Here is a 14,571-nt window from a genome sequence, read left to right on the forward strand (position 1 = left end):
AAATACTTCTGCTGGAGTGAGCTCTTTCTTCTTGTCTGGTACATTGTGAATGGTATTATCATTCTATTGTGTTGAACTCATAACCTGTTGAACTAAATAGGTAGCTCGATACGCTGCCTCTGCGCAAAGTGCTGCAAATGTCAGATAGGAAGGATGGACCTGGTGGTTTGAAGGTAAGTTTCCAAGTAAATGCATTATGCTTATAGCTAGCTAATTATGCAAATCGTTATGAGTTTCATAACTCCTCCTGGTTTACTTAGGTACGACTTAACTTGTTTCCAACATATCTATCTTGTCAGTCCTGCCACGGTGCTGCTTTTTGATTGATAACAGAGGATGACTACCGTCAAGGAGGGGAAGCAGATAAGAGGTTCTATCTACGACAAAGGTGGGTAATCAGGCGACGATAGAGACGACGAGGAACCATCAGCATTTAGTGTGGTAGCAAGAAGGGAACGTTGGTGTCTTTCTTGTCCGGATTAAAATTGTCGGCTTGTGACCACGTGAGCGACATCAAGGTCGGGTAAGAACTGAAGAAGGAACATTTTAGATACGATACGATCCAATTTATTTTAAGTGTTTCGAGGGAAAGAAAAGAAAGTTTGACAACTTCTATGTGATCGCATGGTGGCATGGCAATTATGGATTGTTTCCTGTCCTCTCAAAGACTAAATTAAATTTTGATTTCGTTCCGAAACTTCAGTGCCTGTAAAAAGGCTGTTTAATATTACAAAAAAGCTGACAGGCTCGACAGTGGTTTGGTGATGACCTGCTGTTCCTTCGCTGCACCATACAGCAAGAAAAACGCAAAACAGTAGCGCTTCAAAGCTTCAGCAGCATTTTGCTTCAAGTGTGGCGAGTAATAAGATGCATAGACTTCCTACTCGCAAAGAGTAACCATGATAATGCTGATGGTATCACAACAGGCCACAAAGTGATAAGAAGCACTTCTCATCAAGTGGTGATGATGATAATGTAAGGTGATCCAGTCATCCTACGGTGACCAACTGATTGATAATGAATCATGGTGGTTTATTCTCCTACTGTACAGCACGACCTAGTGAGTGCCTGCTTCCCTGCTGCAACTTTTGTCCCGTGTTGGTGCTTGGTAGTGAGGGATGGATTGGGGGTAAAAAATACGTCATTGATTATGTTAGGGCTATCCGGATCTTGTTTTCTACTTTCTATGTTCAGTGAGATTGAAAATGTTTTATTTATAGAAGTGGATTGCTCTAATCAGGTGAAGCACAAACCTTAAACTTCGTATAAGATCATATCAAACCAGCCTTCCTTGACTTGGGCTAACCTGGCTTACGACCAACTTGGATTGCAACAATAGCTACAGTCCGCCTCCATTCATCTTAGTGGGGTTATCATCCGCTGTTCCCATTTAAACTAGACGCGGTTTCGTCGCTTCGTCTTTCTCAAAGCGACGATCACTTCCTATAAACAAATGGGGAGGGCCGGTGCTTGGACGCGATGAGGACGAAGCTGCAAATAAGCTTTGGGGGGGTAGAGGCGAAAGAGACGAGGTTGAAGAGGGAGAACCAGATGACAGCAATGATAAAGTCTGGGAAGAGAAGGTCATACTAAATACATCTGTGATTATTAGTATCGATTCGATTGTAGCGTGAGGTTTACATTGTAAAATGGAATACAATGCTGACGCATGTCCAACAGAGCCTCCTAGCAATACTACAGTCATTGCCACCGATGTGTTTCTTGTAGCTGCAGAATTAGACGCACAATGCGAGCGCAATTAAAGATTCTCACGGTGACACTCGAGGTGATAATTATTCAAGGGTTTGAACTCATTGTGGCAGAACTGTACAAAACGCTCGTTGGTGCAGCAGTACCAGATTTATCGATGGATAGCTTCAAGCCGGCTATCTTATAGAAAAGCTAAGCCCCTAGTGAGATAGAAAGATCGATGGTGTGTTTATAAGCGAAACAAGGTCGATATAATCCGCATGAACTATCTAGAGGCGCAGCTGCTGCCTCCACATTGTCCTGTAAACGATGCACCACAACGTATAAAAAGAAAAAGATATGCCTGCAGCGTTAAAGCAGACCTAATCTCCAAAGCGCCACCAGACAGAAAGAATGTTTAGTCAGCAAAGCATTCATACAAAAAAACTCATGTGCAAAAAACAGAAGAAGAATTCTCAAGAACCAAACGATTTTAAGAAATAAAGCTTGTTAAGTAAGAATTTTCAAATAGCGAAAGTATTTTTCTCATTTAAAAATAGTGATCTTCTGCTTCAAATTTTGCAAAAGGTTACGCCATTGCCGTCGAAATATATATATGAAAATGTGTTTTCAGATGAGAGGATTTCAAGTACTATTATAACAATTCGTGTTCTATTGACCCTATATTGGGATATTGTCTCGTTTTGCTTTGCAGTTTCGATCTGTAGCCCCTCTCGTGTAATAATAGAGCGTATTCTAACCCAGTGCTATTGCTACCAGAGTTCCGTCACAATAAGCCGTCTTGCTAATTTCTGCGACACAATCTGTTCGGCATCCTCCTTCGTGACGATTGGCCTGTGCAAAAACTCAGGGTGGTTGAGTATTGCCGTCACGATAGCTTTCTTTACGGCACGGCCCATGGCAAAACTGCCACACACATAAATGTAACCTTCATTTTTCAAAAGATGTCGCGCCACGAGCTCGCTATGGTCAAGCAATGCATCCTGAACATACTGTCGCAACAAACATTGATGCGACTCAGTCTTAGCGCTAACTAGTGTCAACGCATTAATTTACACGAACCCGTTTTGGACAGCCATGATTGTCTGAAAACTCCACGTGAAGTTGATTTAGCACACCAGAGTCTAACGCACGCTGCAACTCATTACCGTACAAAAAGTCGACGTTTGCGTCACGACATCCGTAAAAGAGATAAGCTGGCCTGTGCTGCTGGGAAGGCAATTGGTTTTCATGCTCTAAGTCTTGAAGAAATGCTCGGAACGGTGCGATTCCTGTACCCGCACCAACGAGCATGATAGGAAGTTTATTGTGGAACGGAAAAACAAAAGACGACTGATAAAAGCAAGCGCGAACCCTGTCACCCGGCTTCAACATCGCTAGGTACGTTGAGCACCGCGGTGGCGGCAGTGAACTTGTTTCGCGTAGACCCAATGTGATTGAAACGGTATCGGGGACAAACTGTCGTGACGACGATACCGTGTAGTACCGCGGAAAGTTATACGGAGCAATCTGAAAAAAGTCAGCAAAGCTCAAGCGCACTGAAGGAAATCGTTTAAAGACGTCCGCTATCGTTGCTCGATGGTGGCGTCTGTGTGAAAAAATAGTCAGCAAGCTCTTGAAACCATGATAAGTTCTTACGATTCAGCTTGAATGGCTTCAGCGGTTTGAGGTAACATCAACGCCGCAACGTCATTCTCTTCTGAGGCGTACGCGGCGAGATCGCGCAAAAAGCTGGGTCGAGGAGTCGATTCCAGGTCAAATTTCCACGTCAGCGCGTCGAGTACCGATCCAGTGCAGGCGAATGGACGATACTGAAACGTTTGGCGTTGTAATGAAATCTGCTGCTGACTTTTGTCTGTGGTGTGAGGAAGAGGTTCGGCTACATACATAACATTTAGATCTATCTCGCGCAAGTGATCAACCATTTGTTCCACCACAGAGAGGTCGTTAGGTTTGTAAACACCAATATTTGATGCGTGCACGCAAACAAGCTCTTGCTGATCATCCCGAACATTGATGTCAATGTGATGCACCGTCCGCAATGCTCCCTCCGTGGTTTTGTGCGGCGCGCTGATAACATTGTTTGCCTTGATCTCAAAGACAGCACGATCGTCATCTATAAGTAGCTTCTGGCGTGCAGTCAACAACTTTTCGTCATTTCTACTTGGATAAAGCGAAAGGTGATACTTAGGCGCCGGACGTTCGGGTTTTTTTCGCCGCTCCTGGCTTTGTAGACTTAGCTCGTAATCAAGAAGTTTCTCCTGCACACCATAAAGTAGCAATTACGGGTTAGAATTTGCTTGTTTTTGACTTTATTATAGCTCCAACTTGATAGTCGAGAAGTACACAATTTGGGCAATCCATGTGGCAACACTCGTCATCTTTTGGTTTAAGCGGATGTGTCATTGGAATTTCAGACACCGATTTTTGGGGCTTACAACGACGCATAACACCACAGAATAAATTCTATGCTTATCCACATTCGTTGAAGCTACAGAAACGCATGCCATACATTGTCTTTTCTCCGCTTGCGGGCCATATCTCGCTCAAACTCCATGAAGGCGTCCATTCCGTTGCTCAGGTACTGCCTCTGATCGCGCATCTTACTCCTTTTGAAAGCCCGCGCAAAATCTCTTATGGAGTAGCGTTCTATCGCATATTTCGCGGAGCGGCGCAACATTCGCTGTTTGGCGGGCAGTATGTACTCTTTGATACCCAGCAGCTTAGCGGTACCTTCGTCGTGTAATATCTAACAAGCTAATATATAATTTCAGAATGTTTTTCTTTGCAGCCAGTCAACTACCTGAGTACTAATCAGTGTACTCCATCATGCTCACTTCTGAGCTTTGTTACAGCAGGGGTTGTATGCACTTTGCTCAACGAGAGCTCCGACTCAACAGGTTTGCTTTAACTTATGGCTTCATACGATATACAGAGGAGCGAGGCTGAAAGCTTACAAAGTGATTGAGTACTTCGTTTGACACATATCTAGGATTATGTGTTGTATTATGCTTGATATAGATAGCCCTACAACTAAGCTTCACGAACCTCTCTTTCTCAATATCCCGTCATTCTCAACTATATCAAAATTTTCGTACCTTTGAGATGTGCCTAAACGGGGTTGGCAAGCACTTTGCACAGAAAAACTCTGACTCGGAGAGTCCGCGTGATATAATGGAGTTCTTGCGCTCTAATAAAGCGTGGAACTACTTTCGTAATAAGTTTTTTACTTGGCTCTGTCACATAAATAGTCTATATTTAGAACTACTTCTAGCTCAAATAAATACTTCTGGTCCAATTGTATCAAATACAATACGATACAGTTGAAATATTTGGTGTATATGTAAATTTCATAAGAATTGAAGTATCGGTTTATAAGAGATGCTGATACATCTGTTTCAGTCAGCACAACTGCATTACGAGAGTTAGTAGAAAGTATGTATTCAGCTTGACTTTAAATGAAATTAGCACAATATATATGTATTTGGAACAGCAGAGCAAACTAGACAATTAGTAACAGTAGATGCTCTAAGTATTACTATCTCTCAGTCGATGCTGCTTGCTGCACTGTGGCGAAACCCGTACACGCCTGTGTGCATTCCTTACCCAAATACAGAGCAAAATAAGCGCTTTCAAGTCGCTCTGTAAGCACTTTTGGATCGCACAGACCACATTACTGACTGCTCTTGGATCAGCAGCAGCAGATAGAATTTATACCTATGTACTTTGATTTCGATGTTGGTGAAAGTGCTGAACAATATCGTACTCTATTCGCGCATTGGGTGAGGAGGAAATCTCGCCTCACCCTTCCAACAACTTACCAGCAAACTTTAGTGAATCATACGTTCGATTGGAGTATTATCAGATGCTTGGCCTCGCGAGATACATGAATACGAAGTAGACCTCGAGGCGGAAACTGGCTGTCAAAGATAAATGATCTCTTATCTCGATGCTGTAGCAGTTCTAGAGCTCGAAACGATGTCAAGTGGCACTTGCTAAGGAAAACGCGCTGCAATACTACCTCATCACCAGGTTAGATGAAGGCCAAGGGTTTGCCAGGTCGTAAGCGGCAACAGCGTCAAGGTAATCTTGCTGAAGCGGAATCCCAAGCTTCCATATATTTCTAAAATGAGGCTAACCGTCCACTTCACAGTAAACTGGTAACAGCCTTGAGGAACTTGCCGGTCCATAATCCCTTGTTCATCGAGTAGTGCCAGAGGGGAGCAAATATTCCGTGACTGGCTCTCGTAAGAATTTTCGTTTATGGCAGCTTTTCGCCTTTCTCCTAGCGGCTTTGCTTGCGAGTAATACCGATAAGAATCTATTTTGGATGCGCTCTCCGAGCTAGGCCTTCGCACTGAGTGGCTCGAGGGATAGATTTAGATCAGCATCCTTAGTTACAAGGGATGCTTGAAGCACTTCTCGATCTTCAACAAAACACTACACATCCGACTGCCTGGTAAAAGATCCGGAGATAAATTCTAACAAGCCCATGTAGAACACTTAATGTGCTCTCGTGCTATACGGGGCATTGACATTTTACAACTCCTTTTTCGCTTCGACTATGAATGGTCCGATGTAATGTAATCACACGCATAAAATTTGACAGAGCTCAACAAATCATTTTCCTGGTTACAAACTTCGGTTTATTTCGCTCGCCTCTGTTTTCAACACGTTGTTTTGGCACATCCTGACTCTCTGCCATAGCGTCGCTTACCTGACGCATGATGTTCAGTCTCATCAAGATGAAATATGTGATTTGCTTTGAGGTGTAGACGGGCTGATCTCGGATGTCATCGATGGTATTTCACCCTCACACAATAGAGCCTCTTTTGAGCGTTGGGTATGGAAAAAGGGGTGGCAAAGTATAAATTGTGGGAAAGGCTAAAGGTGCATGCGCTCCGTTTTAACATTATATCAATGTGTAAAACAATTCGCTACATCGCCGCAGTTCTTTTCTAAAGTATCTAGGATATATCCACGCCCCCACCATTTCAGCCTGGATATATGCTGTATTCTGATTGGTAACGGTGTTACTGACAGCTACGGGATGAGTATCCTTGTTCATTAAAACCACAACTGGTATTACCTATTTTATCGTATCGAACACACAAACAAATTTCCTAGTCATGGTTTATTATTACAGCAGGGCTGCCATAGCTATTTGCTTTCTTTGCTTAGAGGAAGCGAGGCTAAGGTCACCGACCTTACACTCAATACTAAAACCAGTATGAGTATAGCGGATCGCAATCCGTTAACTCCAAGAGTATTAAACACCTTAAACCAAAGCAAATACACTCTTCCGTTCAAAATGTAAACTGTATTTCGTTTATTTTATTTGCGGCAAAGCCGCATATATCTAAATATTTATGTTTCTTAAATCAAATAGTAAAACCAAATTAAAATGCATAACTACTAGCAGTCCCACCATATAGCGGCTTCTTGTTCAGGTGTATCCACACCAACGTAGGGTCACACCATCTTGTGTAGCCCACTCCTTCATTCCAGGGTTCTTGTTACCCCGTTACACTCTACCCCATCAAAATTGTGAATACCCACAATTTACATTTAAACTGTCGCATCGTACGAGGCTCCGTCTCTTATACACCTTTTCGTCTCAGGACCTTCTTCACCCATTCTCTGCTCAATGAGTCCTGTGTCTATGACACAAAAGAAACTCAGCCTCGCTGGCTTCGTGAGCTTCTTCGTCTCCTGCTCGCGGTGCAACTCCGGACAGTAAGGCCGCGGTTTCAAGGGAAGCGCATCCCAGGCATTCGGCAACCTGGCGCTGCACACCGCTCCCATCACGGGCGACAGATACCTCGGCGAGGATTTGGAGGAAGGCGAATACGAGTCGGATACTCTTTCACACGGTGGGAAGAAGTGGAGGGCGAGGTGCGCAAACGGCGCGACGTGAGCCCTGGTCGAGCCTTGTAGACACCGTGTCCGTTTCCCGACGTCTCGACATCTGGGGGAAGTCGTAACATTACCAATCGCCTCGACGAGGCACATGCACAGCATTGGATTGCCCACAGGGCGACTCTCATTCACTCGCATCTAGGTCCTTGGCTTTCGTGTGGAATGCGGCTATCGCTCGTCGGATACCGCTACTGAAGCAAAGAACGCTCTCACTCAATCGTTACGCGTCTACATAGGGCCACTACACAAACCGAAATTGACCGACAAAAAACTCTCCGAGCTCGCTTCGTGAAATCTAAATGGTAGGTAACGTAATCGCTCAAAGAGAAGGCGCTCTTGTTCCTGCAATGCAAACTATTCCAGTGGTGCTCGCCCCTGGCGAGAATGCTGCAGAAGATGATAAGCTCTTTTGAGTGATGGGTGCAGCGGCACTGAATACTTCCCTCGCTGTCTACCTTACATTGGAACAAGGAGTTGGATGTGCGCATAGAACGCCATCTTCGGTTCGAGTTTGCCAATCTCAAGGCGCAACGCCGACTTCCTTTGTATTGTCGTCATGCGACATATGGATTAATCCACCACCTCCCGCTAGCTCTGTGGTCTCTCACATGGGTGAGTCTATGACCACAGCAGCTCAGGGTCATAGCTTGAACTCAGCTCATTGCCCTCCGGCTTCCTGGAATACTGCTGAGAAGCGCGGGGCACACGACGGCGCGGAGCGTCATGATCCTTCTATTCATAAGCGTCTACGACGCATGGGCAGTCTTGCCGAAGTAGCAACTCAAACTCCCACGATTCTCGGTGGTTGGGTATCCCCACCACTTCACAAGATACTGGGTTTTACCTTTTCGATGACGTCGACCTACAAGACGTTCCACGTGATAGTGAACGCTGCCGATCTCGTCGAAAAGAGTCGGCGGCGGACGATGACAACTCGGTCAGTCGCCGTCCGGTGACTCGCGATGCTCTTCGAGATCTTGAGGACAAGTTCCGTCGCCATCGGGACTCCGCTGAGGATAATGCTGAGGTTGCATACCGCTGTGCGAAAGACCTCAAGAGCATGGAGCACTTGGTGCACAGACTGCGCCTTTCGATAAATATCGCGCTCTGTCGGAGGGGCTCCTAGCCGACGAGCAGATAGATGCGTCGCTTCGTGCGACGGTGGAGCGCCTGGTTTCGTTAGAAATGGAATGGCTGCTTTCCGTGCTTAACCAGATGCTGGTTAAGCTTCTGGGAGGTCGAGCGCCTTTATGCGCCGCCCCGGCTTCAATGCTCCCGCTTTCACTTGTGCTGGACTAGATACGGCTTAAGCAACCCACATGAAACCCCGGGTGGATGCACATCCTTTTCGGAAAGTTGAGCGTATACGCAAGGCCCCTTTGGACACAAGCTTAAAAGGCCCGATAAACCGAGGATCGATCTTCATCTTAGACATCACAAACTGCATGTGCACGATCCACAACCAGCGTCACAGTACCGACATCGTCGATGGTGACACCGCCGCAAAATGAGCCATCTTGCTCAAACGGTCGACAAAGACCACCACATCCGTGTTGCCCGCCAAGTCCTTCAGTAGGCGAAACACATATTCCTCACTTATGGACTACTAATACCCAAAGGGTACCAGTAAACTGGCCAGAAGCGTCGCCGCATTCAAGGTGGGTTTCTTTTTATGACACGACTCACACGTGCGCACATATGAGCTCGTCCATATTGTACAGCTTGCGCCACCAGTAGTGGCAACTCACAGAGCTGTAGGTCTTCTCACGTCCGAGATGACCACTGAGTGGGGTGTCGTGGGCTTCACAGAGAGTACGGTACTCTCAATCCTCGTCGTAAGGAACCGTAATTGGTGGCGTGTCCGTCGAGTCGGTGCTTTAATACAGCAACCTGTTATTTAGTAAATATCGGTGCAACCGTGCGCTCAGTCGCGCCGACAATTTCTTGTCTGAGTGTCCAAACCCCTTTCTTCTGTGAGCCTGTAACAGCACCATCATCCGCTTATGCGGTGGATCAAATCTGTCACTGGCAATGTCACCGTCGTGACATGAACAAGCTTATAGTATGGTCTGCGAGACATCGCATCAACAAAGCATTTTACTTTCATGTCTTATACTTTACCTCATAATTTTATTCTGTGAGAAAGGTGAGCCGTCTGGCCATCTTCTGCGAGAGGTGAGGTGACTGAATTGCAGTGCAAAGTGCCGCATAATCTATGTAGATCACAAACGTCTTGGACCCGATCAGGTGAAACCTGAACTTGACAAGTGCATACTCCATCGCAAGTATTTCCGTGTCGTGGACTGGGTAGTTCGCCTACGCTCGTCCAGCTCAAGAAGAGCATCCTCTGCAGGAAGAGTTTCAAAGGTGACCTCGCTGTCTTCCTCCCTCGTCATACCGTTGACGAGGGTGTATAACTGTGCGCTCTCGTCTACGGTAGACACACCCTGGGCCAGGATCGACGCCCGGAGTCTTGCAGATAACATATGGCGTCGCTGTTGCCTCTCCACAAAGATTTATGTCTCGACGAGACCAGTGGGAACACGCCTCAGCATCTTCTAGTGTCCTCACTCCCTGCTCCACCGGAGACTTGATGTTATTAACACCATCCGATGAAGACCTGCTATTTCCGCAGGCTTGTCCAGTGGATCACGTGCCACTCCACGCGCATCTGAAGGCCTTGCCCATGAAGCCTCGAGCCTCGTCCGACCATGCCACGCATGGCATGCAGCAACTGCTCCAATACTTGAGCCACGCTTAGAAATCCTGCCCAATACACCTTTAATGTACGACAACTTCGAATCTCCGATCTTCAGCACGTTGAACTCCCGGTTCAGTTACCACGCAATAGCGCTTCTGCTTCCTAGCAGAGGTGGGTTCATGACTCACCAGAGCTCCTCCAGGAGACGTGCGCGCAGCGTTAAAGGTTCTCCAATCGATCCATGGCTCATGGTGTTCCAACCATGCCATAGGGCGTACCTTAAATCTATCAAGCAGCGTTCCACGCAATCGAAGCAAAAACATGACACCGAGAGCCACAGGGACCCTCGGCACCGTGACACAAGTCCCAGTCGCTAAGCGAACAGTTACAGTGTCACTCGACCGCGTTTCCAGCGCCTCGGTATACAGCTAACTTCCGTCTATCGTGGAGCGTCACTAAGAATCTTCCATGGCTTCTCAAAGCCCCTTACGGTCGCTTTCACGATCAGCAAGACCGGCTTGCATACACGTTCCGTGTTCAAGAGCTCGGAGCTCTTCGGGGCTGGGCTCTGCTGCCCCACAACCTCTTTGAGGCATAACACAACACAGTTTTCTCCCAGTAGGGTGTCCCGCACCTACTGGGTGTTCTCGTTTCCCCGCGTGAAACCAGGTTGGCTAGAAGTGGGACATCGGCTCGATGAATCTTGACTCGCCTTGCGCAGGGGGCAACACGTCCGAAGCTGTCGGCTATTTCCACAGACAAATCACCGTCGTTTGTTCGAACCCTGCCCGGTAGCTCGAAGATCTGCCCCCTCTTTCTCAGCATAGCTGAGATATATTGGCTCAGGCCCGCTCGGCGAGCTATGAGGGTGTGCATTCCGACCAAGTCGTGCCGATTTAAAGCTGAAATCGGCATTCAATGTCACATTCCCCGCATCTGCAAAAGAAGACGGATGCACAGGGACGACTTCCATTCTGGCCACGCCAGTGCGAAGGCCCTCCATAGAGACGGTCGCTATAGCCTCCTCGGGGAGACGATCTATTGCGATCAGGGCCATGAGAGCTCGCAACACTTGTACAAAGTCCACCAATTTCTTCTTGCCCTGCGGGCAACAAGGAAACGCGATCGCACGCGAAATGCCTGGTATGCAGCGAGAACACTCGTTGAGGCTACAGCTTCGGCTCCGTCCAGGAAGGAAATGCCGCTTCAAACCGAAATACCGCACATAGTACTTTTTTTCGCGCTCGACCACCGAGCTTGGAAATAGCTAGCGCCACGCGCTGTTGCTCATTCTGGAGCATGGCGGGTACCATAGCCGTCTCACCTATCTCACCCAGAGCAGGAGATTCTCTCCATTTTTACCCTCGAAGGTCTTAACTCTCATCATGTCATTCGTCGCCGACGGTGGCGTCATGGACGCTGTCGACGCTGACATCTCCTGCTTTCGGTGCTCTAGCAGAGTATTTTCCTAGCTCAAAGCCGTCTCTAGGCGCGCGCTGGTCGCTTCAGGTCCCGTGCGAAGCAAGGTGTTGCACGTCCTTAGGGACAAGCAAGGACATCAGCGTTATGAGCTCGTTCTGCATGCTCTTGGGGCAAATAGGCGAATTGCTCCATCCTCAAGGAGGATCAGCCGTAACAAGTTGGATGTAGATTGACTACAAATGCTACCAAGTGCGGTGGGGCTGCCGTAGCTCTTTGCTTTCTTTGCTTAGAGGAAGCTAAGCTAAGGTCACAGACCTCACATTCTATACTAGAACCAGTACGAGTGTAGTGGATCGCAATCCGCTAAATTCAAGAGTAGCCAAAACTTTAATACAGGGCAAAACACTCTTCCGGTTAAAATGTAAATTGTATTTCTTTTGTTTTATTTGCAGCAGAGCCGCCTATATCTAAATCGATAGGTATAAAAAATAAAACCTAATTAGCATAACTACCGATAGTCACGCCACGTAGTGCCTTCTTGTCAAGGTGTAGCCACACCATCGTGTGGTCACACCATCTTATGTGACCCACTCCTTCATACCTGAATAAGTGTAACCCCGTTGCAATTAATGCTTTGCCGGATGACCAGATACTGATGCACACGGTGGAAGCTTAACCCGTCAAGCATCGCATGAGCGCACATCTGTACTTATTCACTTATACATTTTGAGCCACCGGCACACAGCATTCACTGAGTAGTACAGTTTTCTCTTGTGCGGTCAAGGAGTTGTATGTTCTTTCTAAAGGATTCCGTACTTGAGATTTAGGTTATGCGGGACTCAAAAAAGTGATATGTGACCTCAAAAATGTACTGTTTTCGAGGTCTGGTTCGTGAGACATCATAACTTGTTGGGTGTCGGGTAAGTCGGAGCTGTTATCTAGAAAGCGTCGGGAGAATGAAGGGTGCGAACGTGCCACCCAACGCTTTTATGAAGCGTTGTATGGTCTCACAGACGCCTTGCTGCTCAAAGATACAACAGCACAACACATGTTGCGCTCGACTTATACGCAACGCTCTATCTCATCGACTGGCGATGTCACCGTCGTGGCATGCAATAGTCGGGGCGACGAAGAGCGCTCCTACCATCACATTGAAACGAAGTTGCTTGTATCTTGTCCTCAAGGCAGCCTCCGCAAGTATGAATTACTATTTTGCCATTTTTCGCGAGCTATGTGTGGTGGCGACGTCGATAACACACACAGAGATCACAGCTGGCTCGATATCATGCAGGCAAACTCTAACCGTGACAAGGTCATCTTCATAGCTCCTTGTCGTGTGCTGGGTACTTCTTCTCGGCCGCACATGCCAAATATAATTTTGCATTCATGTCATCGATATCTAATTAAAAGAAAGTAGAGTTTAACTAAAGCTGAAGCTTCAAAGACAACAAAAATGCGGATACAGTTTGAACGAGCCAAATTCAAACAGACATGAGAATTTCTTTTTTATCTTCAAAGGTCACCTCTTGAGTCATACAGCAGCAGCATCGACAACCATTTAAAGGCGGGTCGTACCATGTCGTAATTTTTGATATCCTTGTGTAATATGTTGGCACAACAAAGTGACGTCTTTATGTTTTTATACGACTGATAGTGACGGGGTCAGTCCCATTGGACATGTTGTGTGAGCTACATATTTATGCGTGTGGTTTAGATTAAATATACATTTTGCAGAGCTGTATAACCTCAATTGTTTAATATCATAATCGGAGGCACTAATCAATTAAGGGAGATTTAAGGCTTATTGGCCAAAAAGAGTCACTTCACCTTTTCCTCCTCGTTCAGAATAATCAACGGCTCGATGGAAGTGATAACAAGCGGATAAGCGTGTTAAATGATTATAGTCTTCACTAGTAGGTGTGTATATACGGACGGGCATTTCACGTCTCACTGAGTCAATGGCCAATCTGCAATGGTTTCGTTCATCGCGGAAGATTCGGTGGTGCTAAATACACACTTGTCTATGTTGTAAGTATATTATTAAAAAACATACTATCAAACACTGCCCCCAGTACTTACTGTAAGTTCACCACTCCCGACTCCCCGTGCTTTGCAAGACTACGTATTATTAATATATCATCAAAGTAAGTTTGTGCATAGCCGCAATGTGACCCGAGCTGCTGTGCCACGAAACGGTGGAACGTTGCCAGTGCGTTTGACAATCCTTGTAGTATAACCGGCCGCACTCAAAATATTCTCTCGGAGAACATCACACAATGAAAGGAATTTCTCTCATCAGGAGTAGAAAATAATCATTGATAGAAACAAAACCATGAACAAAGTTCAGCCGACCCTACTTCTCCACTAAGATCGGCGTTTGTCTTAGAATCGTGGCCGCATCTAAAAAATATAAATATGCACAATTCGCCACTTGTCATAGGGATGCTGACATAAAACATTGGTGCCGGGTGTGAATGTTCACTCTCCTCTATCAAATCTGCATGTAAGAAAGCTACAATTATGTTTTACTGTTCCCTTGGTAAAGATCATTGATTTGAGACGCAGTAGTTGGTTCAATATACTTAAAAGCTCACGACGGTATCCTCAACAACACTACTGGAGGGTCTCTTCTCGCTAAGTCGCCATGAATCTTCAGCAAAAGGTCCGGCTTTGATAATAGTTGCCCTGCTCATTGCGTTCACTACTCTCAATGTTGGGCACGTCAAAGGCGGACGATGATCTCAACTCTCTTCCATTATATTTATATCTCACCGTCTAGCAAATCTTCGGGAACGCTTTATAGGGGATTTCCCCCCCCC

The 14,571-nt window shown here is 46.3% G+C and overlaps 1 protein-coding gene across 1 annotated transcript; it reads right to left on the minus strand.

The window, feature by feature from the left end:
* Positions 1 to 2,462: 2,462 nt before the first annotated feature.
* PHALS_14081 (NADP/FAD dependent oxidoreductase) lies at positions 2,463 to 4,312 on the minus strand (the record flags this gene model as incomplete). The annotated part of the gene is made up of 4 exons (XM_024729819.1): positions 2,463 to 2,702; positions 2,773 to 3,298; positions 3,349 to 3,971; positions 4,223 to 4,312. The coding sequence occupies 4 exons, from the start codon at positions 4,310 to 4,312 to the stop codon at positions 2,463 to 2,465; spliced, it is 1,479 nt and encodes a 492-aa protein (XP_024580158.1).
* Positions 4,313 to 14,571: the final 10,259 nt, after the last annotated feature.

This window comes from Plasmopara halstedii (assembly GCF_900000015.1).
Source record: "Plasmopara halstedii genome assembly, contig: Scaffold_816, whole genome shotgun sequence".
NCBI lineage: Eukaryota > Oomycota > Peronosporomycetes > Peronosporales > Peronosporaceae > Plasmopara > Plasmopara halstedii.